Source organism: Trachinotus anak, unplaced genomic scaffold (assembly GCF_046630095.1).
Source record: "Trachinotus anak isolate AG129_WGS33_773 ecotype Australia unplaced genomic scaffold, CSIRO_AGI_Tana_v1 ptg000014l, whole genome shotgun sequence".
In the NCBI taxonomy this organism is placed as follows: Eukaryota; Metazoa; Chordata; class Actinopteri; order Carangiformes; family Carangidae; genus Trachinotus; species Trachinotus anak.
This window is the reverse complement of record NW_027273865.1, coordinates 21,434,588-21,457,109: the sequence shown is the minus strand read 5'-3', so window position 1 is coordinate 21,457,109 and position 22,522 is coordinate 21,434,588. Positions and strand designations below refer to the sequence as shown.

The window sequence follows — 22,522 nt, the reverse complement described above, 5'->3', positions numbered from 1 at the left end:
AATAGCTGGGGGGGGGGGGGGGGGGGGGGGGGGGGGGGGGGAAGCAAAGGCAAGTACCATCAGAAAGAGCTTTGAATCAAATGCCTGTTACTGTATTGTTATATATAAATGCATCTAGTCTCACCTCTCATGACGACAGCTTCAGAAGGATGGAATGTGTGATAGACTGATCAGGAGAGGAAGTGTCATAGATATATATTTTTCTCAGAGCTCCTCCCTTGTTTTATTCTTCCTCTTCTGTCATCGCTCCTCCTTGTTGTTGTTGTTATTGTTTTTCTTTTGAATCATCTGCCCTATCTGCCTTTATAAGTGTATAACTGTGGATATTTTATCATCAGTGCTCTCACTTTCTAATATTACACATAAGCAGACACACCCACACACCCTCCATGGCTTTGTGTAGTTGATGGTCTGCTACTATCTGGGGACGGGTGTCTGTGCAGTCTGCTGTGTTATAGTTTAACTGAAATTCTGTGCTAACTTCATAGAAATTACAAAATTGTTTCATTTTCTCAGTTGTCATTTTACATAATATTAAATCCAATTTGATATAATGGTTGACTGCGCTGATCTTACTACAACCTGTTGCTGTGTTAAATAATGAAGAAAGTATGTTTGATATAGAAATCTTTATGTATGTAATAGGCCACATCTCATTTAACCCTGACATGCTCTTCTTCCCTGTTTTAATCATAGATATGTTGTGTCCAGAATTAAGTGTTAAATGCAGATGGAGCTTTATCAGAATAGTCCACAATGTATTTGAGTTATTGTTGGACATTAGTCTTTATAAAACGATTTTAACAATGCATGCCTTACTGTGGTCACACTGGATTTAGACTTTATCTGTGTGTTGAGGTGCGATTGCGTCCATTTAAATTCATCTTCATGGTCTGTGAGGAAGGTGGTGTCACAGCGTAACTGAGGGGCTTCATTATATTTTTTTATCATGTGGCTGACAAAGATTTAACTCTTAAAATCAGCAGTTCCTAAATGTTACAGTTATATTAACCATTAGCTTATTTTTTAATCAAACTTTGTCAACAGCTATGTCTTTAATGTCGACATCAGTTTTCATTTATTTGATGGGGATGGAAACAATTCACAATGCCAATGTCTCTTCAGAAGTCTGGTTTATTTGTTGGTAAGTCTCAGACACAGATTTTTTTCATTCATATTTCTATAACATTTACACCACACCATTTTAGTAAGCTAAAGATCAACAGCTATTACAAATATACTTGATACATGACAAGAAAGACATAAAAGTGTTTTTTTTAAGGGACATGATCTCAGGACATAATAAGGTTGAGAACCTTGTGTTGGGATGAGTTAGAGTACATAAAATCAGACACAGATTAGAGGCTACAAGTCATGACTGTCACCACTCAGTATAATGCAGAAGATGGTGCAAAGCCCAGAACGGCTACATTTTGCCGAGTGAGTCAGTAGCATAGAGCAGGAAGCCAGTGAAAGTGTTATAGTGGCTGTTGTTATCGCAGATAAAACATCCTTTGAGCAGGTTGACCGCCACCTGATCCCCAGCCTTCAGCTGCAAGGCCACAACGGCGCTGGCGCTGTCTTCAGCGTCCTGGCCGTTTTGTTCAAGGAGCATGGCAATCACTCGGTCATTGACCTGCAGATTAGCGCATGTGGCCATTTTACCAGAATTAGCGGTGGCGTAGATGGTGACGCTGAGGCTGTAGACACCAGAACGAGGAACAGTGAAGACACCTGTCTGCATATTGTAACCGCCACCCAGGTTGATGAACACGTCTTTGTAGACGATCAACTTGTCATCAGTGAAGGGGCCGTAGCAGTTGAACATTTTGTCATTGGTTAGAGCGACAGAAAAGGCACTGCGGCTGGCTGGAAACGCAGAGAAGAAGAAACAGTCAAGTTAGAGGAATAAGAAATTGATCTGTTTTGGTCTCTAAGATGCTTTGATGATGCTCTGCCCTGCCTCCTGGTTTGTGTGACTCATGGATGTGTTGTTCACCTCTCATACTGTCGAGGGCCATCTTTGTTTCTGTCAGCTCCTTGTTCATTGCTTCAGTGGTCATGTTAAAGAACTGCTCCATCCTCTTTATCTGTGTCTGAATCAGACAGCAACCACACGACGCCTGGTCCTCAAGACACACTGCACACACACACGCACACACACACACACACACACGTACAAGGGCACACAATGTATTAGATTGCATTTGAGACTATGTGGATACACACTAACTATAAATTGACAAAAAGGTACAGACATATTTCCTTAACAATCTCTCACCATCACTTTTAATGGGATCTGCTTGTGTTGTTGTTGTTGTGATAGGTCCATCCCAGGCATATTGAGTATCCCCACCAAAAGCATGCAGCAGACACAGCAATACAATAGCTGGAGGGAAAGGTACAAAAGCAATAAACCACTAAACTCAGAAAAAAGCTTGTTTTACTTTCTTTGATACTAATCACTAATAAGCAACCTTGAGTCAGGAACTACTTCTATTATTTGTGACTTTTCAGTTGAAGAGCTATTCTGGAGTCCAAGTTGTCTATGAAGCTCCTGCCATCTCCCTTCAAGATATTTTGTCACCACAAGTTCAACTTGTATCTAGTCTCACCTCTCATGTTGATGCTGGTAAATGATCACAGCTTCACAAGGATGGAAGGTTTGTAGACTGATCACAGGACAAGAGTTGTGGATATATATTTTTCTCTGACCCCCTCCCTTGTAATGTCTCAGTTTTATTCCTCCTCTTTTAACATCGCTCCTCCTCTAATTCATTGTCCGCCCCATTTGGCTTTATTACTTTATAACTGGAGATGTATTTCTTCATCACTAGGGGCCCTCATTTTCTAAAATTCACATACAAGCAGACACACACCCTCCAGGGCTCTTTGTTGTTGATGCCACCCAGGTATCATCTATCACCTGAGATTAAATGTATTTAGAGTTCAGCAGCCAGGCATTATGATTGGTAGAGCTGTGATGTGCATGATTTTTTTAGCCATGTACTGGGTCTGATGCAGCAGCACAGTCCAACCACCTGTACTACAGTTGCATTCTTGGATTGCCTCCTCACTGTTGTATGCCTCTGCCATATGGTCCCAGTCTTCTGTTCATGAGTTATAGCATTGACTAAAGGCCAGAAATGTTTTTGCAGAACATTATGATGTCACAGAGAAGTTGACCTTTGACCATTTGGAGCTAGAATGTCATCAATACATTTTATCATGGTAAATATTTGTGTTACATTGTGCCATAATTAGCGTTTGAAATTGTGAGTTATGGCCAAAAATGTGTTTTGTGAGGTCACAGTGAACTTGACCTTTGACCTGTGAACACCAAAGTCTAATCAATTCATCCTTGAGTCCAAATGAATGTTTGTGTATTGTGTCCACAAGAATGGGACTGGAGTATGTACGGACAGAGGACAACTCGAAAACATAATCCCTCCAGCCCCTGGCTGTTGCCACCACAGAGACATAAAAACTCCCCAAGAATGTAAAGTATTGCGTGTAGAAGCCTCGTCTGTTCAGCCAAACCTGCTGCGGCCATAATGGGACTAAGAGTCTACAGCCATGTCATTCAGGCACAACAATGCTTTGAACTATAATGCTAATGTGAGAATGCTAACATGCTCACTTATGCTCAGAATGCATATTGTTTTCCATGATCATCATCATAGTTTAGCAGTTTAGCATGTGAACTGCTAGTAGGCAATAAACACAAAGCAGAGGTCACCTGAATGTCATCAGATTTGCTGGTATTAGGTCCAAATTCAAATTATTGGACAAAATTAAACTTTAGAGACATTATTGAAATTCATCCTGAGGGGAGCATGAATATCTGTACACAGTGTCATAGCAATCCATCCAATTGCTGTTGAGACATTTTACCCAAAACCACAAATGCCACCTCATGGTGGAACCAAAGAAAAGTATGGCTGACTACACTGGTAGTTCTTCACCTGGCATGTGATACAATATATGTATTCCACTTCACGTCAAGAGACCAAATGAAGTAGTGGCAAAATGGGATCAACTGCATAACTACAGGCTTCATGAAAAATGTGTATGAAAGAAAAACATATGACTTGATATTGAAAGTTCAGTCTTAAAGGTTCGCTCTGTTTGCCAACAATCATTGTTATTATATTTGGGCATCAAGCTTAAAGGCGAACTCCACTGACGTAAAGTGTTTCAAGTCTTTTGTGGCTCAATAGCAAGCTGCGACAGGTGAAGACAACATCTTTGAAAATGATGGAGGTGTGGAGTTAAAGACTGAGCTTACCAGACACCTGTAGCCTACTCTTCATCTCTGCTTGAAGCTACATTAACTACTAACATAACACAGCCAAATATCCAACTAAAGTGATGGTAATTCTGATGCATTGCGGGTAATGTAAGAATCAGTGTTTGTCAAATAAGAGCAAGAGTGTTTTATTTATTTTTATCCTGTTTTTATACTGTACATCATGAATACAACAATGCTATTGGAGTGTAATGCTACAGCAATGCTATCAGTGCTTTTTTAAAGTGTGCTATTGTGGAGATTAAAAAGAAAAAAAAGAAAAACACCTCACAATGCTGCTATTTTGTTCAAAATCCTGATTTATTATCTTGTCATTTTATAGATCACATATTTCCATCATACAAAACCAATCACTGGAGGATTTACAGTCACAAGAAAAAAATGTGTGACAAGTTAGGTCGGGACATGGACAATAGTAACACACACTTACAACATTTTGAGGCTTGATTTCTGATGTTTGAAAGGCTTCAAAAGCATTTTGACTTGAGTGAAATCACTGCCCTTGTCAAAAGATAGCATTGAGAATGGGTATGATGAAATAAAACAATAAATCAAAATGAAGCATAATGTCGGGATTGGTGATACACAACTGTCACATTAGAAAGATTTATTCTAGCAGATTCAAACCTTGTCACTATGGTAACAGTTGGCACAAAACCCAGGGCAGCTACATTTCCCTAAGTTAGTCAGTAGCGTACAGCAGGAAACCAGTGAAAGTGTTGTAGTGGCTGTTGTCGTCGCAGAGGAAACATCCGATGGGCAAGTTGACTGCCACCTTGTCCCCAGCCTTCAGGTGGAGGGCCACAACAATAGTGGCGCTGTCCTCTTGGTCTTGCATATTTTTTTCTCTGGGTCCTGACACCACCAAGCCGTTAACCAGCAGACTGGCGCAGGCAGCCAGGCTGTTACCAGGAGAACCAGCGTCGCTGTAGACAGTGAGGGCGAGGCTGTAGACACCAGAGCGGGGAACCGTGAAGACACCTGTGTCCACACTGTAGCCATCTCCCAAGTTGATGAAGACGTGTTTGTAGATGACGAGCTTGTCGTCACGGAGGGGGCCAAAGCAGCTCAAATTGTTGTCATTGGTCAGAGCGACAGAGAAGGCGCTTCGGCTGGCTGGAAGTGGAAAAGAAATAAAACTTAGGTAAAAGGTAAAAGCCCCTAATTGGGATATATGATGTAACTCATGCACTTGTCGTACCTCTGATATTGTTGAGCACAGTCTTTGTTTTTATGAGTTCCTTCTCCAGCTCATTGAGGCTCATGTTAAAAAACATCTTCATCCTGTGTATCTGCTGCTGCATCATACAGCAGCCACATGACGCCTGGTCCGTAAGACACACTGAACACACACACATACACAGTTACACACCAGGTTGAAGCTATTGGAGATCAGATTAAGTGCTGATAAGTTGAGTGGGTCCTCTGACTTGACTTGTTTTCTTAAAAAAATCTCTCACCATTTTCCGTGCTGGGATCGATGTCTCCACTTTCGTTTTTCTTGTCAGGTCCACCCCAGGAGTAATCAAGGGCTTGGACCAACGCTGATTCCAGCAGACACAGCAGTACAATAGCTGGGAGAAGAAGAACAAAACTCAGAAATTGTGCTCTTAGATCTTACCATGCAGTACATCAAAAAATCTCCATCTCCCTGCTGGGTATTCATCACAGCTTGTTAACTGTTGCAACTTTTCTTTCTAATTATATCTAGTCTCACCTCGCATGGTTGTGTTGGCAACTGATGATGGCTTCAGAGGGGCAGAAGGTGTGATAGACTGATGCAGGGTCAAGCATCACAGCTATATATATATGTTTCCCATCAGTTCTATTCATGTGGCTTCAAGTAGCTCCTCCCTGTTTCCTCTATTCTCCACCCTTTTTGCCTTCATACGTGTACACCTATATACCTGTATACCTCAACATCTGTATACCTTTCTTTATGAATGGAGGCTTCACAGACACACACGGACACACATAAACAGGCACACCCACGGGGGTTTTGTGTTGTAGATGTAGGTCAGGTATCATCTATCCTCTGAGGCAAGATGCCCACGGGGTTCAGTGTTCCCATCAGCACACAACGAAGCATCTTTCCCCCGTGTTTATGAGTGCAGGAGCTACTTTATTGTGCCAGTTTGCAGCAGTGAAAATACTGTGGAGTTTTGTTCACATAAACATGTTTTAAAGAGATGAAGCTCAGTTGTATGAGCTGGGATTGTGTAGTTTTGTGTCAATCATATATCATTACATATTTACATTACGCTGAGACTGCAGTCCTTATCTATACCAGCAGATTTTTTCTTTTTTAAAATCTCAAATTCGAGATAAACATTTTGCACCCCAGAAGTCCAGTGTCCATGACATCTAACTTTCAACCAGGGCAGGAGACAACAAGCTGTTGCCACCATGTGGAAGAATGAGAGTTTCATTGTCCTCTTGTGAATAGTGTTGAATTACCTGAGTTAACTAGCACAAAGCAAGGTTACGCTTATGAATGTTTGGCATAAAAGAGAAAAGAGCCAAACAGGGAGGAGTTGAGAATACTGTATGAGTCAATGTGAATATAAATCATGACTTTTCATTGCAGGTTTATGGAAAACATCTTACCTGAGTCCAGTTAAAGGAATGTGTGGACAAAATACCAATGAAGGTCAAATTGTTCTTTCCATATCCATGTGGGAAAACTAGAGATACAGATAAGAATGGAGGGGGGGCTCAATAGCATCCAGGTCACCACGGTGTAGGACTCAGAGATAAGATCTGCAGGACTCTGGTTATTCCTTTAGCCACATAAGCAGAATCTGTATTAGCCTATGATACACATACCTACATAATAATTACTGGGGGATATTTGAAGAGTCCCAATTGCCACGTGATAGGCTACTAGAGAGATGTTAACGTGTATTTATGAAATGTTGAAAGAAAGGTGTGCAATGAAATGTGTGTTTATTATTTCTTTATTAACTTACAAAGACATGTTTGGAAGAGTTACATCAGATCAATAAAGGTTGGTGCAAAAAGAATATTATGAAAACTTAATGTTTGGTTTCTTATCTCGAAGCATCTCTAGAGCAAGAACATTACTTCCTCATTCAAATTTCAAAAATGTTTCCAACCAAACAAACAGGTTTAATTAAAAAAAGCAAACAAAACAGCCCATCATTCATATGCAACTTAATCCAATTGGCAAACAGTCACTGTGGCTCCTACTCCTGACCAGAATCTGAACCCTGGGTACAGTGGGCCGGTGAACTGGGTCTGGTGTCGGTGGATGAGGTCAGCCTGGTTGTTGATGATGCGATAAAACGCCAGAACCCCCACATGTTGGTCCAGATAGATGCCAATCCGTTTGGCCTTAGGTGAGCCCAGTAGTTTTTCCTGCCCATCGTGCCAGAAGGAAAAGCCAGTCCCAGACCAGTACAAGCTCCAAGATAGGGGATTGTGGCCCAAACGGCTTTTGTAATCAGAACCTTTACGTTCCATCTCTTTGTAGGCCACGCCAAGGGTGATCTGCATTACGGGAGAGAGAGAAGTAGATTGGGAAAGGGAACCAGACATCCAGACATGAAGACATGTACTTTGCTGTCAAATTTGAACGGATTTCCATTAATTTATTATATGAAGCTTATGTCTGTATCTAACCCCTGCCCCCCCAGATTTCCCCACTTATATCTAAAGCTCCACCTTCTGTCCAGTCCACTCCACCTCCCAGTAGTAAGGGCTCCCACCCAAGGGCTCTCTGCAGAGAACCTGTCTCCAGTAGTGGAAGCGTTCAGGATGGTCTGGCGGGTTCAAGTTTTCAGCTCGCATCGTGGCCTTATGACCTCCGTCTGACAGCTGCACGTGGCGATACACCGTGTTGGGGTCCATGGTGGGTTCAAAGCGAACTGAAAGCAGAGGATGTGTTTTAGTGAAGACTCTGGACCCCCTGAAGGCTTTGACACTGTGGTCTCAATTCTGTTTCATATCGTGGACTATGATTGACTTACATTTTAACAATTCTTCTCTAGACTTTGGTTCTGGATTCACAGCTCCCCCTCTTGTGTAACCTTGGTTAATATGACCTTCAACAAATAACAGATATAATGTCAGCAAATTGAATGACATTAATTATTAAGTTAATTAACATTAAGAGTTATAATAATAGTCTGCACTGTTTATTTTGCTATTTTTCTTTGTGTACTGTTCCTTTCAAAAGTGAAGCAGGAACAATAACTATCTGTAAATTACACAAGGTGATAAGAGCACAAAACATAAATGAGTAAATATGACAGGGATCAAAACTACACCACACTCTCTATATCTGCAAGATAAAGTAGTTGATTAATATGTGCAGGCAGTTTCTAAGGCTTTTGTATTTACCTTGAGGTTGATGAGGAGGGACGGGTGGAGGAGGGGCTGAACCTTCATGTTCAGAGAGACGGGGAAAAAGGCAACAAAGGGAACAGGTAAACCAAAGAACTCTCAACTCCATGACATCTAATATCAGAGGGACTTTTTCATGTAGCATGGCAGATGTTCTTATTATTACCTTGAGGACATGCAGGATGTAAAGCTGAATATTTGGATGAAGCATTGTGCCCAGAGAAAAAACATGAACTTAGGTCACTCAGTGCCACATTTAAAGATTTTCATATCCAAGAACATTTGTTTTAAGAGCCACAGACATACTGTACTTTATATTAAGATCTAAAGTACTAAACTTACCTTGAACTCGTGGAGGTGGCAAAGGTGGAGCGGCTGTTATCATTTCATACACTACAGAAAAGAATGAATGAGTTGTGAGAAACACATCTCGAAGTGTCCTCTTCTTCAGTATAGAGCTAACAGTCAAAGCGTTGGATGATTTTAAGTTTCTGTACCTGAGTTCTGTGCTCCGGCCTGACCACAGTTATTAGCAGGTGCAGTGTCTGCTACTGCACCATTGGGTGTTGAGGCCACAGGGCCACGATTCACTACAAAGAGAAGATAGGTTTTGACTGTGTAGTGTAGAGGAGAGGAGAGGAGAGGAGAGGAGAGGAGACAGGGATACTGACCTAATATGATGATCTTGTCCAGGCTGGCCTTGCAGAGGTCCTGTACTGACGTTTGTAGTTCTTTGACGGCTGAGCGGATGGAGGCTACCACCGCTTCCTCCTGATTCAGCACTGACTCTCCTGTGACACCTGTCTGACCCAGGGGCTCCATGGATAGGAAATTCTTGAGAACAAATGACAGAAAGTATCACAATTAACCGAGGTTTATTCTATTGATTGTGAACCGTATGCCTCTTTCACTTCATTTGCTCCTAATCAAATGAATTTCCAGTAACACCCTGTTGCACACTCATTACCTTCAAGAAGCAGATGTGATCCTGCATGTCAGCCAGTCTGCTCAGCTCTTCACTCTTCCAGCGGAGCTGTGCCACCTCCTGTTCCAGTCTGTGGATCTGCCCCTCAACCTGGCTGCCTAAGGAGGTCTCATGGGTGCTGAGGAGCTCACCAACCTGGGTGCCTGTTACACTCACATTCTTGGCTAGCTCTGAGAATAAATCTGTGCTCTCTCGCTGTAGAGCCTGGACCAAGGCCTGGGAGTATAGAGAGGGGAAGAGGATGAGGAAGTGATAAAACAGGGTACAAAGAAGGTGTGTCAAGATACATCAAAAATGCTGACTTCGTACAAAGGCTCATACACCAAACAATTATAATTGTCACTTACCTTGTGTTGGCGAGCAGCATGTGGTAGCTCATTAAGCTTCTTTTCAGTCTCCTGAATTCTCCTCTGTACCTCTGCCTGCATCTGAACAAGCTCTTTCTATTACACACACACACACACACACACACACACACACACACACACACACACACACACACACACACACACACACAATCCAAAGCTTAGTATAGAAAAGAGGAGACATGGTCTATGGGGCAGTGTTAGATCTTGGCTGTAAGTAATTTGTGACACCACAAAATATTTTGGGCAGAAAATCCTCTTAAAAAAGAGGAGAAACACTTCACAACAGGGATAAACACTAAATACAGCTGTTTTTCAAGTACTTCAAGTTCAGCTACATTTTAGAAATGCTACACTTATGACAACACAGCTCTAGATTCACCTGCACCTCATCTTATACACCAAGACCAGCATTAGACCAACTAACTACAAAACTAACTATTTGTCCTTTTCCACTACATACCTGTCTCTCATTCCTCTCGTCCTGTGGTTTCAGCACATGATGTCCCTTGTGTCCATGCTGGCAACAAACCTCACACACACACTCCTTGTCTTCGTGGCAGAACAGGTCCAGGGGTCGGTTGTGCTGAGGGCAGGGTCGGGGTTCCACTGGGGGAAGCTGAGGGTACACGCTGCCCTGTCGCGGCCCCGTATCTGGTAGGACCTCCAGGTAGATAGGCATTGATGGTGGGGCTGAGGAGGCAACTGTGGGTATGTGTTGCTTGAGGCTGTTGGTTCTCAGTTTTTCCATAGCCTCCACAAGGACGGTGCTTTTGGCCAGCGAGGGTCGAGGGTTGAAGACCTGCCTACACTGGGGGCAGCTGTACTTACCCCTGCTGTCTCTCTTGTCCCAGTGGCTCTGGATACAAGCCAAGCAGTACGAATGTCCGCAGGGTAGAGTGGCTGGGTCCTTCAGGGTGTCCAGGCATACTGAGCAGACAAAGGTCTCCTCCTCAGTCCAGGCAGAGGCCATATGGTGCTGGGTTGAAGGAGAGAAAGTGAGTAAGTTTTCTCAGGCCTGGATCTCTACGTGGATAACCGCAAGGTTTCCTGGTCAAGTCAGCTTAAGAAATAGGAAATGCACACAAAGATGGCAGGTTTTAAATGCCAGTTCACATGAGTCACATGCTGCTTAAAAAGTGAGGCAACCTGGGTTCAGGGTGGGGCTGGTAAAACAGGTGGGGTGAGGAATTTCTGTCCTATGTCACAGGTGCTTCCCAGTTGGTCAAATGATAAATATTAGGCCTTATGAACAAATGGCAACTGTGTCACTTCAAAAAATGAATTAGTACCCATCAGAAATTATCAAGACAGTGATGGTTTTTTTTTTTTGTTTGTTTTGTTTTGTTTTTTTTATCAACTAAAACTGTAATGAACCTTTCTTTTAGTTTACCCGGTGAAAGAGATGGGCCTTGTTAACGAACAGTCAAAAGAAGATAGACTGGTTTTTCACCTGAAGGCGTGACGAGTAGTGATGCAAATCAATGGGTTGTTTTCCCAATGAATTCATCAGTGGATAATGTTAAAAAAAAAAACTATCTCACCCACGCCCTCTATTTATTTGCAGTTAAAAAAAAACAAGCTAAGTTGAAGAGTTGCGAAAGAAGTTTGGCGTCAACAGAGCGCAGTGAAGGCATCACTGACGCGCACGAAGCTCCTCTGCGCCATGTTGACTGGAGGCAGCCGGGTATCGGAGGGAGAGAGCTGCCGTTCATCCAACTTTCAAGGTGAGTGTTTTCCACTTACAAATTACATTCAACTCTTGACTCTCGGTCTTTGGCGTATTTATTACTTCCTGTTTGACATGTCGAATCCTTGCCATTGACCAAATTGAAATTTTAGAATCGCGATACGATTGATACGAGTCAGCTTTCTGTTTTGCTAGTTGTATGCTAACGTTTTAGCTAGCTAGTTGCCGTGCATGCATGTTGAGTTTCAAACCGAAGATTTTGACGCCTCCTAAATCAGATGAGACAGCTTTATGTGGTAGTGGAGAGGCCATGAACCTGATACCTGAACGTAACACGATTCTCCATACCTCGCTGACAGAGCTCAGATGGCTAACTAGCAGCTGAGGCTAAGTCACCAAAGTTTGACGGACTGTGTAGTTGTCCAGTCTGGGTAAACCTCTGAGCTCAGATCGCCGGGGTTTTAAGAGACAAACCCCATCTACTCGCCAGCTCATGCTAATGTTTTTCCTAACACGTATCCTCCCCACCTCTTCTGCAGGTGGAGAAATAGACTGAACTTTGCATGCCAGTGTAGTTAGTGATGCCCCATTGACTGATGCTTTTAAGACTGTCTTTGAATCTTTCTGTTTCTTTTCATAGGATGTTGAGGGGCTCTCAAATCCTGACCTGGTCTTGTCCCATGAGGTCATTGCTGCTATTGAGAGAATCCCACCTCTCTGCTTTCTCAGAGCACACTGGTGCTGCATGGCAGGGTGCAAAACATGTGAAGGAAAGCAGATACAGCGGGAATACTGAAAGAGGCAGAAGCAAGGAGGGGTCATCATTGTCCACAGAGACCGTATCATGTGCAATACAGCCGTCTTTATTTAGCTTGGACTGTGGTAATCATCATCTGAGAGAGGCTTCATTTCAAAACCTCACATCCAAAGCCATTTTAACCAGCCATCAGCACCCCCCTCAGATTTCTACCTCTGCAAAAGACAAACGAGTGTCTGATCCTTGGAAATGCACTGTAGTGAAAGATTCACGCGAAAACACCAAAGCTGTGAGCACTTACAAGGACTGTTTGACCAACACAACTTGCCTTCAACCATGGAGAAGGCCTTGGGACTTCTGCCAAGTCTCTCTCCCTTTCACCAATAAGACTCAGTGTAACCTTCCTAAAAGGCAGTTGTGTTACAGACAGCACTTTGTCAGACATTTCAGCCTGTCAGCACATACGCCACAGATTTTGAACCACTTTCACAGTAGAACACAAGCCTCCAGACTTTTTCTTCGGCAAGTCAGAACTATTCATCAGGCTGCCCCTCGTGTGGTAGATACCTGGAGAGACTGTCTATCCCCAGAGAATGAAAACAGGTGTCGACAGAGCCTGGAGCCCAACTTCAAGCTCTACGAAGTGGAAAAGGGGAGAAAAGTGTCAAGTCAGAGCCAAGGAAAGAACCAGGGGAGGTGGGCATCTGTCCTGGTCTCTCTCTGCTCTGTAGAGGGGCAACCGGCATTTCTTTTCACCCTGCGCTCCAGCACATTGAAGGGCAGGCACAAGGGAGATGTCAGGTTAGTAGCAGGCTACAAACACGCTAAACTGCATTAAAAACATTCAGTAGAGTATGTGTTCTTATTTCCATTCATGTGTAGCTTTGCAGGAGGCAAGAGTGATCCCTCAGACAGAGATGTGGTGGCCACAGCGCTGAGGGAAGCCCGGGAGGAGCTGGGTGTTAATGTGGGAACAGAGAGGGTCTGGGGTGTCCTGAAGCCTCTCAGGGACATGGTGAGTGGGACTGTTTTGTCTTTAAGAGTTTGAACCATGTGGTAAAGTGGTGAGCTGTACTGAACTTTGTAGAGAATTTATATGGTCTTAAATAGTGCAGTTATTATCATCGATTAATCTGTCAACTATCTTTTTTGATTAATCTAGTAAATTTATTAATACCAGTGAAAATAATGAAAACAGTCAAAATGTTCACTGCAAATTCAAGGAGCTCATGGTCATATTGTTAAGGTCTTCTGACCAGCAGTCCAAAAGCCAAAAATATCCAGTTTACAAGGGTATAGCATCAAATCCTCACAATTGAGAAAATATTTGGTAATTTTAACTGATAAATCATTTAGACAACTGTTTTGTCGATATTTAATGGTCTTGATGATGATTACTAAATTAATCCATAAATAGTTCTAGGACTAACCTTACATTTATTGTAATTGGGCCTACAGAAACTAAAGATAGGCAACACAGGGACAAATCTAGCTTTATAATAATAAAAAACACAATATATTTTTCCATGCCATTCATATAAATATTTCACATCATTATTAAAAGGAGGCTTAACATTTCATTATACTTCTGTATTTGTCAATATTTTTCGGTAATAAGATTTTAATTCTGAACACAAAATCTGTGTTGAGTTTGTGTCTTTTGTGTGTCTCTCCAGTCAGGGATGGTGATTGCTCCCGTGCTGGCTAACCTCGGTCCTCTAGAGGAGTTGTCCTTCAAACCAAACCCTGCAGAGGTACGGACATTCTATTATTTTTTTTAGCACTTCCCTACGTTTTATATCTACGTGAAATGGGTAGAGTTCCACATGTGTAAATCACCAGAGGTTTTGTTTTTGGACATAGAGGTCCTGTTTTTATTAAGTCATGTTTTATACAGTTTATGCCAGTGTATTTTCCCATGACAAATACTTTGCAGATTTACTGGTGGTATGAAGTCGCTGTTTGCACTCTGCACCAAATGATCTCCTGGGGTGATGAAAACACTATAGTTCAGCCTGCTAATTATATGTCTGTCTGATTACTCTCTGACATCGTTTCTGACTTTTTTTAAACTAGCAAGGGTAACGTACACATAAACAGACAATTAAACAAACAAATACCATAAAAACACACCTCAGGTTGGTTTCTGTTTAAAATCAAATATCTATGCTTGTGTCCATCCCAGGTGGAGGAGATCTTCACCTTATCCTTGTCCCACTTGTGTAACCCACACAACTGTGGCTACACACACTTCCGCACCGGTGATAAGTATGGATACACGCTCCCAGTGTTTCGTAACGGGAAGCATCGGGTGTGGGGCCTGACCGCCGTTGCTTTAGATTATACCCTGAAACTCATTGTTCCTCCTTAGCCGCCCAGTGTTATTTTACAGTTTACAGGTCTAAAGCAGACCTGTCATGACTCTCAAAGATCTGTTGATGAGAAATGTGCAATCAAACTTTGTGTAGCAAAATCATGTCAGTACTATATATTTTTTAAAATTAATTCATGGACATCCTTGTTTTTCAATGATTACAAATCCTCCTTTTATTCCGCAGTTACCACTTAGGTGGATTTTAATTGAGATAACTTTTGCCACAAGTTTCACATTTTTAATATTTTGTCATGTTGGCTCAGCAAAGCAAAGCTGTAACAGACTTCATGATTTCCAGTTAGACCCAATCAACCCATTTCTGTTCCCCATTTTATCTCACACTATATCCTGACAGTTGTAAGCACTGATATAGTAGAGGCACATCATAATGTGTTGTGTTGAATGATAATGCAATAAAGATTGTTTCACAGGTATTCTGTCTGTATTGTTCATTCTTTCTACATAGGCCAGATATGTTTTCACATGATTTTCAGACATCAAAGCAATAAATAGTGCAAAAAGACAATTTATACCAGTTTGATTTTCTACTGGAGACTGAAAACTTCCACTTGGCTTAGTGAATCACACAAAAATGTACAGCTTAAAAGCTTTTCTTTTAAATTAGCTGCTGTGTCCCAGTTTTCTGTATGTGCCACACAAGCGTCATGGGCAGGAGTGTCTAGTGAGGGTCATACTGCGCTCTACACACTTGAATGCTGTCCAGAAAACTGGTCTCCAGTTCTGTAAAAAAAAAAACAGGTTTTTTTGTCCTCAAACACTGTTGCAAATCTGGTGTGAACTGTTTTTCAGAAATGAGCGTCTCTCTTACTAACAGCACAACTGTAACTACAAACTCTTGAAGCATCAAGGCAGCGAGCACTCCATGGGGTCCTGTGAGTCAGGCAGGAGGTGGCAGTTGAAGGGCCAGCTGAAGGAGAGGAGATCCAGGGCTTGGCTGCATTGTTGCTCAGCTGAAGAGCAAACTGAGCGGCAGGGCTGGAGGACGCCACCCTGAGGGCTACACTGGGGCAGGAACATCCCACACACCAGCCTCTGCAGAGGTTGGAAGCAGGCCAGCTCCATCAGCACCTGGACAACAGCACAGGGCCTCAGTGTTTGAGGATTATATGGCAGCAACAGGAAAATAAAGGTAAATTAAATAAAAGTTATGAAGTTGGCTTTTACCCGGTACTGTCGCAGGAGTGTGGCAGCTTCTCTCTGATCAGCGATGGACAGCCAGATGTTTGGGAATGAGGTGAGGTTGTAGCTGAGGTCCTGACACATCTCTACCTCTATAAACTCACATGATGAAGCTGAGAGACGAGAAATCATTGCTTTGACATTTAGACAATCAGGATTCACAGTCTCTAATGCACAAAGAAAATTATAATTGAAGGTTAACATTTATATTTTGGTTTTTTTTTAAGTTTCCTGGAGACAAATCATATCTATCCTGAAACTTATTTTGGTAGGGATTGTTTTTTTTTTTAAGTTTAAGAGTGATTTGAAAAGCAAAACTCAAAGAAAAAAGCTACTGTATCTGTGACAGTCTGATCGGGGTCAGCGATAACAGGGACTCACTGAAGGGAGGGTAGGTGGAGTTGCCACAGCCCTGCTCATCTGCTCCATCAGGGCAGTCGTTCCATCCATCACACAACCACTGCGGCTGAAGGCACTCCCCTGTACTGCAGGCAAATTGGCTGGGACCACATGTCCCTTTGGATAAAGCACACAAAAAAACGGGGGAGAGTAATGGAAAGTTTAAGGAGACTGTGAAATGCAAAGGAAGAAAGTGACAGAAATTCTAAAGGAGTTTAAGGGAGTTCAACAAGGCATCAGGTGTAGACTGCCAATTTTTGATGAAGAATGTGGCTATTGTAGAATTAAGGAAACAGGGAGAAGGAGAGAAAGAGGGCAAGAAGTAAGATTTGAAGGAAGCATCAAAGAAATCTATTGAAGGAAGGAGAAGAAAGAAGAAGACAGGAAGTAAAACAAAGAAAGAACATTTAAAAAGAAAAGATCAGAGGTTAAGGACATACTAAAGGCACCAGCAGCACTTTGGTTAAAATAGATTAGCTTCACAAACGCAAGAACTCACGGTCCAGTACAGACACAGCCTGGTATGTTGCATTGAAGCCGCTGTCGGCCACTCCCTCATCAGCCACAAACAACACAGTCATGTGGGGGCCAGAGGAGGTCAGGTCTGGTGGGAAGGTTGTGCCACAAAACCTGAGACAAAGGCAGCGGAAATAAAAGATGCTTCACAACATTGTGGCTATATAACTCACACAGAAGGAGACACACTTATTTAAACAACAAGGACAGGATCTTTGAAGCTACAGTCACCGTCCAGGTGCCTGAAAATATCACAGAAGGGTAAGGTCCTGAAAAATATATAAAATCTGCGCAGAATAAAATATCAAGTATCAAGGCTGTGGTAGGTCTCACCTTCCCAGGACTCTTCCAGCTCCGGTGTCAACACTGTCATGCACCTCCACGTAGTCAAACTCACACACGTCCTGAGTCTCCAGGCTGAAGTTCCTGAAGCTCAGTGTGATGACCTGACCCTCCTCAACAGATATATACCATATACACAACTAGTGGAAAACAATAGAACTGTAGGTTAGACAACAAAGCCAACAAAATAGCCTGTTCAGAGTGTGTTTAGCAGCCCGGAGTGGCTTTGAACGTACCTGCTGGTGAGGATAAGGCTTTGGGTGGTTTGGACTTGCCATGTAACCATAAGGACCAGTCTTCTGCCCACCACATTCTGTAAGTAGAGTCAGTGTCCATGAGTTCATTCTTGAGTCCTAGGGCCTTTTCAAGTGTATTTCTGATTCACATTTCTGTTTTTAACTTAGTTTCCATGCTCCCACCCTTGTGTTTATGGCTGCAGTTTGCCTCATCTGTTTGGTCATGGCAGTTTGGATGACCGTCACACACAGACACAGGCAGCAGACAGCGACCACTGTCACACATGAACTCTTCTCTGGAGCAGCTCTCTGTGAAAACACACATGTGCCAATGCGCATAAATGTACATGAGAATGAGCACAAGTGTGTGAATGCACTTCCTGATGCAGACTACTGACTGTGTCCAGGCTGTATGGCCCTGTACTGAGCTGAGAAGCCGGTGCCTGCGATGCTGCCATCAGAGCGGAAGCTGACCCACACAGTGCTGCTGTTTGTGTTGACTGTTGGTGGTGCTACGTTACCGCAGAACCTGCAGGAGAGAGGACAGACCTCTTATTTTAGAATAATCTGTATGTTTTTTTTATCACTATTGCAGCTTTGCCAGCTGAGTGTAAACTTTGCACCTTAAATTCTTACAAGGATTTGTGAGCAGGAGTTAGGTAACGTTTTTGCAGTTCCATGAATCATGTTACGACACTTACCAAGAATGCAAGTAACCAAAACTGTCAAAGTATTCACATGTACTGAAAGCTTTCCAAGACACCTTTAGTACCGAGACGTTATAATTATGCACAGACCTTTAGTGCCATCTACCAACAAATGAAGGTAATGACATGAACCTTAATCATTTTCCTTTAGACAGAACATGTTTAAAAATGATACTTTAATGAGTTAGTTTCACTTAGTTTTCTATGGTCAACAAGCATCCAGGCTAATTTGATTTGAATCTCAGGTCTGTGTCATTTTCATACACTAAGAACACACATCCATGCCTCTCCTTTAACAGTAAAGTCCTCCAAACCTACATTACTTAGGTGAGAAAGTAGAAACATATTATACATACAGACAGGCCTTTCTGAAATTCTGAAGAGCAAATAAAAAATATTGCTTGCACCAACCTGGTGACCACAGAGCTCTGCTCCGTCTGCTCCTGCACCTCCAGCCAGTCAAACAAACACGGAGACGGTCCCTCCACGGTCAAATAGGAAACATGGATCTGAACCAAGGAGGGGGGTGGGACTCGGATCACCCACACACACAGTGAGTTGGGGGGGTAGGAGCCGGGGTGGTTTGGAGAACTGAAGCTGCCTTCTGAGTCAGTCAGTACACCTCCACAACCTGACAGACAGAAAGGAATACCTCGTCTCAGTTACACAAAAACATGTTAGATCAAGTAAGTGGGCATAGTTTTTGAATCGCATACGTGTTTCAGACAAGGGGACCCTTGTGGGCTGTGGTGCAGCTGTATTGTCCCATTGACTTCTGTTGGAAGGGATTGTGGGTAAAATATGGGACTCTCCATCTCCTGCACTCGAAAGTGCTGGAGTGCTGGTGGACAACAGCTGATCCTCAACTGCCTGGCCTTTTATCTCTAAACCATGGAGAGGACCAACGAGAAAAGTCAATTATTCTCTCACATATTGTGAAAAAACAATGTACTTTATTTATTGTAATTTGTAGTAATGAGTGATTGGAGGTGCAGCAGTGACTCACGTGTGAGGATGAGGGCCAGCGCCAGTCCAACCGCAGTTAACAGGAGGAGAGCAGCAGCAGAGACCACCACCACCCCCCAGCCACAACCTGGACCCCGCAGACGCATTACACACACCCCAAACAGACCCAAGCCTAGGCCTGAATGACAGAGCACACATAAATGTACACAAACACAATTTTAACATTCTGCTTTGTTTTTACTTTTTTACTTAGATGTTATTTTCCTGTCCCTCTTTCTTTTAACACCAATTAGGTGTTTAAATGGCATCACGTGTATTAAAGAAGTGAATTCTAGAGAAAGAGAAGCTGCTCCTCTCTTACACTTTCCAAAGGTTCAAAATGAAAACTAAATATAAACTGCTGGACTTTGCCTGGTTTTGCAACCAGAAAAAAACTGCCGTCATTGTGTAATTTGAACTTGTTTTTGCCTCAGTTTACTAAAGTGTTCACTCCCACAAATTCACAATAATGTTTTCAGTTAAATGGGTACTCCAGTGATTTTTTTATTGCCCTTCCACAAGGGCAGAGTGTTGGGCTTGTAAGAGACAGATCTGTTAAAGGAATAATCTAAATTAAGCAGCAGAGGCCGAAGTACTTTTTGTCTCCAGTGTGGGTCAAACTCTTAAAATACTGGGCTGGAAAATACTGTATCTCATTTCCTAATGTCTGATGACATTACTATGACATCATCAGGGTTATTTTCTCATGGATGTCATAGAAGACATAATACAACTGTTTTCATAGGTTTTCAAGGAAAAACCATTACCAGTTACCCAGATCTTTGACATGTAAAATTGGTGGATGGCCCATTTAATCCTTGGCAGGAAAAGTCAGCTGAGTTCAAGCGATCCAATAAAGTTCCTAATTCTATTCATATGCACACACACAGCTCATGTTAGTCACAAAAAGCAAGCTTAATTCGCTGACTCACTCGCTGCTGGTGGTTTTAATGGTTCAGGGGTGGACGAGGACGTCCTGAAACCCTCCACTCTCTCCTCTCGCTCCCCTTCCAGCTCAAAGGCAGGGTTACAGAAAACATTCTGTGAAAAGCAGAACAGGAAAAAGTGGAAATAAAAACGACAAAGTCAATTTAAAAAAAGAAAACGTTGTACAGTTACAGTTAAATCTTCCTCTTCGAATGACAAGTTGAATTCATAAGCAATGAAACACACTTGGGTTTTACTGCTACAGTTTTACTTGGTCTGGTATGATAACTTGTGGTTGCTAATGCTGATATTAGCAAACTTCGGATCAATAGCGCTGTGTAACAGACATTACTGAGTGATTTTGTTAACTTTATATATGGTTTATTTACACACACTCAGTCAGGACACCTAATAATGTGAACTTTATTTCCATGTCCAGCAGTTATGGAGCAGGATTAGCATTTTTTTAAAAGTTGTTTTTCTGGCCTTCTGGCTAAAAGCTTAAGCTAAAGATAGACACTAAGATACCAAAGTGGTTGTGATCTCTCTCTTAACATCTCATTACAGCTTGAGTGAGAATGAACCAAAATATTGGACTTGTGGACTGAACAGCTACGGTGCTGAAAACTCTCTATAAAGCTTCATTAAGCTGAGGGGAGCTGCAGATCTGGGTGATCACTCTCTGTGGGTTTATAACTACGATTGACCACTTTCACATTGTTTTGACAGTCATTTGATACTTTGCCATCATAAAAATATAGATTACAGCTGCAGCTTTAGAGCAACTGACTGAGAAGAATCCTGGGAAATGTGCTAACATTATGTAATTGCTGCTTGTGGCCACAGTGGCACCTGTTCAGCAAAATCAATATAGTCTTGTTTTGAATACTAACCCATACAGTAGTTACAATTACAGTGACCATGCACAAAGGTAGGTTTCTGGCCTAACCACACAGCTAAGGACAATCATGTTGTAATGATTAAGATTGAGTAATGATTAACCTATCAGGGCAAATATTTGCTGTTGGGGCCCACACCCCAAATTAACTTGGGAATATGCATTTTATAAGCACAATCTACACCAAAATAAAATAAGGTCATTCTTCCAGCCATGACTGAGAAGTCTCCACATGAAAACTGGAATAGCAGAGTTCCAGGTCCATATGGCTTGAAATGATTCATTAAACCTTTTTTATAGTTTAATGCATTATTCTATTTTGCATTAAACTATTAATGCATGTAAAATTGCCATTAAAGTCAGTTCTAAACATTGATTAATTTGTAAATTTTCCTAAAATACATCATTATCTTTCATTCTTACTCACCTTGTAAATATCTGAGGAGTCTGAGTATACAGCCACTTGGCTGAGGTCAGACATTTTTATCTGTGCTCCCCTCTCTAGTCAGTCCTTTGCCTCTCAAAGAGCCTGATGTTGTGATAAATGCATCCAGAATGACACTGTGAAAGAGTCGTTTCTCTATGAGGGAGTGATAACGATGTATTCCCAGGTTTTCTTAACATTGTTCACTTTCTGCTCCGACTATAGGTTTCCAGTGTCGTGCAGGAAGCTGGCAGCCATCAGTCCTCTAGCACAGCAAAGCAGGGCCCTTTGTTGAACATCTAAGAGCATAAGACAGATAAAAATACAACATAATGCACATCAAATAACTGCAATTATCAAAATCCTTGTTTGCTGCTGTTCTCCGTCCTTTTGTCTAGTGTAGCAGCAGCAGCCTGTATTTTCCTCCTGTTTTTTGATGGTGTGTGAGTGCTTACAAAAGAGTTTTAGAAACTCCTTCACAGTGTTGAACAAAGCCGAGTCAGCTGAGAGGACTGAGCAGTGAGGAGGAGGAGGAGGGAGGTGACAGGGAAGGGGAGAAGGAGTGAGGGTGTAGGTGGAGCTGGGGGGGGGGGTCCCTGTTAAATCTCTATAATCCCCATAATGATCATTTAAGCTTCTAAAATGTTTTATTCACATGCACACTTGCAAACCTGAGTGAGCAGGAAAGCAAACACAAAAAAACACAAAAATGCTTGGCACAAAGACAATTTGAGTCATTTAATAATAATTCTGGGTAATTAGGCATCAAAAACAACAACAGTGCTGGGATGAGGTTTGGTTTAGGATGGTGAATAACAGCTTGAAGTGCTAAAGAGATTTGAAATTGCATTAGTTACACAAAGCTGGCTCATGACATTTTGGTTGAGTGTCCTATAATAGATTTTTATAGTAGTTTTGGAGCAGCTTTAAATGAGAAAGCAATATAAAAAATTTCACCAATACCAGACTGCAGAGAAAAAGATAAAACTGGGGCGACCTGAAACGAAAGTAACAGCTCAAATC

General features: G+C 42.2%; 5 protein-coding genes across 7 annotated transcripts; 1 reads left to right on the top strand and 4 right to left on the bottom strand.

The window, feature by feature from the left end:
• Positions 1-1,122: 1,122 nt before the first annotated feature.
• Positions 1,123-2,726, bottom strand: LOC139632305 (complement C1q-like protein 2). Its single transcript, XM_071497181.1, has 4 exons — positions 2,616-2,726; positions 2,282-2,389; positions 2,000-2,140; positions 1,123-1,869 (listed from the first exon to the last, which is right to left on the bottom strand). The coding sequence occupies exons 1-4, from the start codon at positions 2,620-2,622 to the stop codon at positions 1,427-1,429; spliced, it is 699 nt and encodes a 232-aa protein (XP_071353282.1). The 5' UTR covers positions 2,623-2,726; the 3' UTR covers positions 1,123-1,426.
• Positions 2,727-4,590: 1,864 nt separating this feature from the next.
• On the bottom strand, positions 4,591-6,084 carry LOC139632026 (C1q-related factor-like). The gene is made up of 4 exons (XM_071496747.1): positions 6,027-6,084; positions 5,770-5,883; positions 5,511-5,651; positions 4,591-5,425 (listed from the first exon to the last, which is right to left on the bottom strand). The coding sequence occupies exons 1-4, from the start codon at positions 6,031-6,033 to the stop codon at positions 4,992-4,994; spliced, it is 696 nt and encodes a 231-aa protein (XP_071352848.1). The 5' UTR covers positions 6,034-6,084; the 3' UTR covers positions 4,591-4,991.
• A 1,166-nt stretch (positions 6,085-7,250) lies between these two features.
• On the bottom strand, positions 7,251-11,600 carry ftr86 (finTRIM family, member 86). 3 transcript variants are annotated; one of them, XM_071496569.1, is made up of 13 exons: positions 11,478-11,600; positions 10,856-11,003; positions 10,488-10,729; positions 10,007-10,102; positions 9,642-9,875; positions 9,346-9,508; positions 9,172-9,264; positions 9,017-9,067; positions 8,841-8,864; positions 8,672-8,713; positions 8,299-8,373; positions 7,994-8,196; positions 7,251-7,819 (listed from the first exon to the last, which is right to left on the bottom strand). In XM_071496569.1, the coding sequence occupies exons 1-13, from the start codon at positions 11,532-11,534 to the stop codon at positions 7,484-7,486; spliced, it is 1,764 nt and encodes a 587-aa protein (XP_071352670.1). In that variant the 5' UTR covers positions 11,535-11,600; the 3' UTR covers positions 7,251-7,483. The 3 variants fall into 3 exon arrangements, with proteins under 3 accessions (XP_071352670.1, XP_071352668.1, XP_071352669.1); XM_071496567.1 differs by having other exon boundaries at positions 10,488-11,003; XM_071496568.1 differs by lacking the exon at positions 11,478-11,600 and adding an exon at positions 11,174-11,344 and having other exon boundaries at positions 10,488-11,003.
• nudt8 (nudix hydrolase 8) lies at positions 11,504-15,279 on the top strand. Its single transcript, XM_071496572.1, has 5 exons — positions 11,504-11,751; positions 12,355-13,272; positions 13,354-13,486; positions 14,148-14,225; positions 14,657-15,279. Exons 1-5 carry the CDS (start codon positions 11,525-11,527, stop codon positions 14,840-14,842), a joined length of 1,542 nt encoding a protein of 513 aa, XP_071352673.1. The 5' UTR covers positions 11,504-11,524; the 3' UTR covers positions 14,843-15,279.
• mfrp (membrane frizzled-related protein) lies at positions 14,317-21,960 on the bottom strand. Its single transcript, XM_071496570.1, has 13 exons — positions 21,503-21,960; positions 20,183-20,291; positions 19,252-19,389; positions 18,962-19,129; positions 18,657-18,876; positions 17,937-18,067; positions 17,722-17,847; positions 17,539-17,615; positions 17,294-17,442; positions 16,944-17,074; positions 16,427-16,561; positions 16,031-16,158; positions 14,317-15,934 (listed from the first exon to the last, which is right to left on the bottom strand). The coding sequence occupies exons 1-13, from the start codon at positions 21,554-21,556 to the stop codon at positions 15,710-15,712; spliced, it is 1,791 nt and encodes a 596-aa protein (XP_071352671.1). The 5' UTR covers positions 21,557-21,960; the 3' UTR covers positions 14,317-15,709.
• Positions 21,961-22,522: the final 562 nt, after the last annotated feature.

What these genes read in the sequence shown, in the direction of transcription:
- LOC139632026 (XM_071496747.1), bottom strand. An exon ending in CGATCCCAGCACGGAAAATG is followed by an intron (nt 5,652 to 5,769) that starts GTGAGAGATTTT and finishes GTGTGTGTTCAG; the next exon opens with TGTGTCTTACGGACCAGGCG. An exon ending in TGTGCTCAACAATATCAGAG is followed by an intron (nt 5,426 to 5,510) that starts GTACGACAAGTG and finishes TTCCACTTCCAG; the next exon opens with CCAGCCGAAGCGCCTTCTCT.
- nudt8 (XM_071496572.1), top strand. Translation starts at nt 11,525, where the DNA reads ATGAATTCATCAGTGGATAATGTTAAAAAAAAAAACTATCTCACCCAC. An exon ending in AGGCACAAGGGAGATGTCAG is followed by an intron (nt 13,273 to 13,353) that starts GTTAGTAGCAGG and finishes ATTCATGTGTAG; the next exon opens with CTTTGCAGGAGGCAAGAGTG. An exon ending in TCAAACCAAACCCTGCAGAG is followed by an intron (nt 14,226 to 14,656) that starts GTACGGACATTC and finishes TGTCCATCCCAG; the next exon opens with GTGGAGGAGATCTTCACCTT.
- ftr86 (XM_071496567.1), bottom strand. Translation starts at nt 11,534, where the DNA reads ATGAATTCATTGGGAAAACAACCCATTGATTTGCATCACTACTCGTCA. An exon ending in GGCCGGAGCACAGAACTCAG is followed by an intron (nt 9,068 to 9,171) that starts GTACAGAAACTT and finishes TCTTTTCTGTAG; the next exon opens with TGTATGAAATGATAACAGCC. An exon ending in TAGAGAAGAATTGTTAAAAT is followed by an intron (nt 8,197 to 8,298) that starts GTAAGTCAATCA and finishes CTCTGCTTTCAG; the next exon opens with TTCGCTTTGAACCCACCATG.
- LOC139632305 (XM_071497181.1), bottom strand. An exon ending in AGATCCCATTAAAAGTGATG is followed by an intron (nt 2,141 to 2,281) that starts GTGAGAGATTGT and finishes GTGTGTGTGCAG; the next exon opens with TGTGTCTTGAGGACCAGGCG. An exon ending in GGCCCTCGACAGTATGAGAG is followed by an intron (nt 1,870 to 1,999) that starts GTGAACAACACA and finishes CTGCGTTTCCAG; the next exon opens with CCAGCCGCAGTGCCTTTTCT.
- mfrp (XM_071496570.1), bottom strand. Translation starts at nt 21,556, where the DNA reads ATGTCTGACCTCAGCCAAGTGGCTGTATACTCAGACTCCTCAGATATT. An exon ending in ATTAAAACCACCAGCAGCGA is followed by an intron (nt 19,390 to 20,182) that starts GTGAGTCAGCGA and finishes TCTGTCATTCAG; the next exon opens with GCCTAGGCTTGGGTCTGTTT. An exon ending in GCTGGAAGAGTCCTGGGAAG is followed by an intron (nt 17,075 to 17,293) that starts GTGAGACCTACC and finishes CCTTTGTCTCAG; the next exon opens with GTTTTGTGGCACAACCTTCC.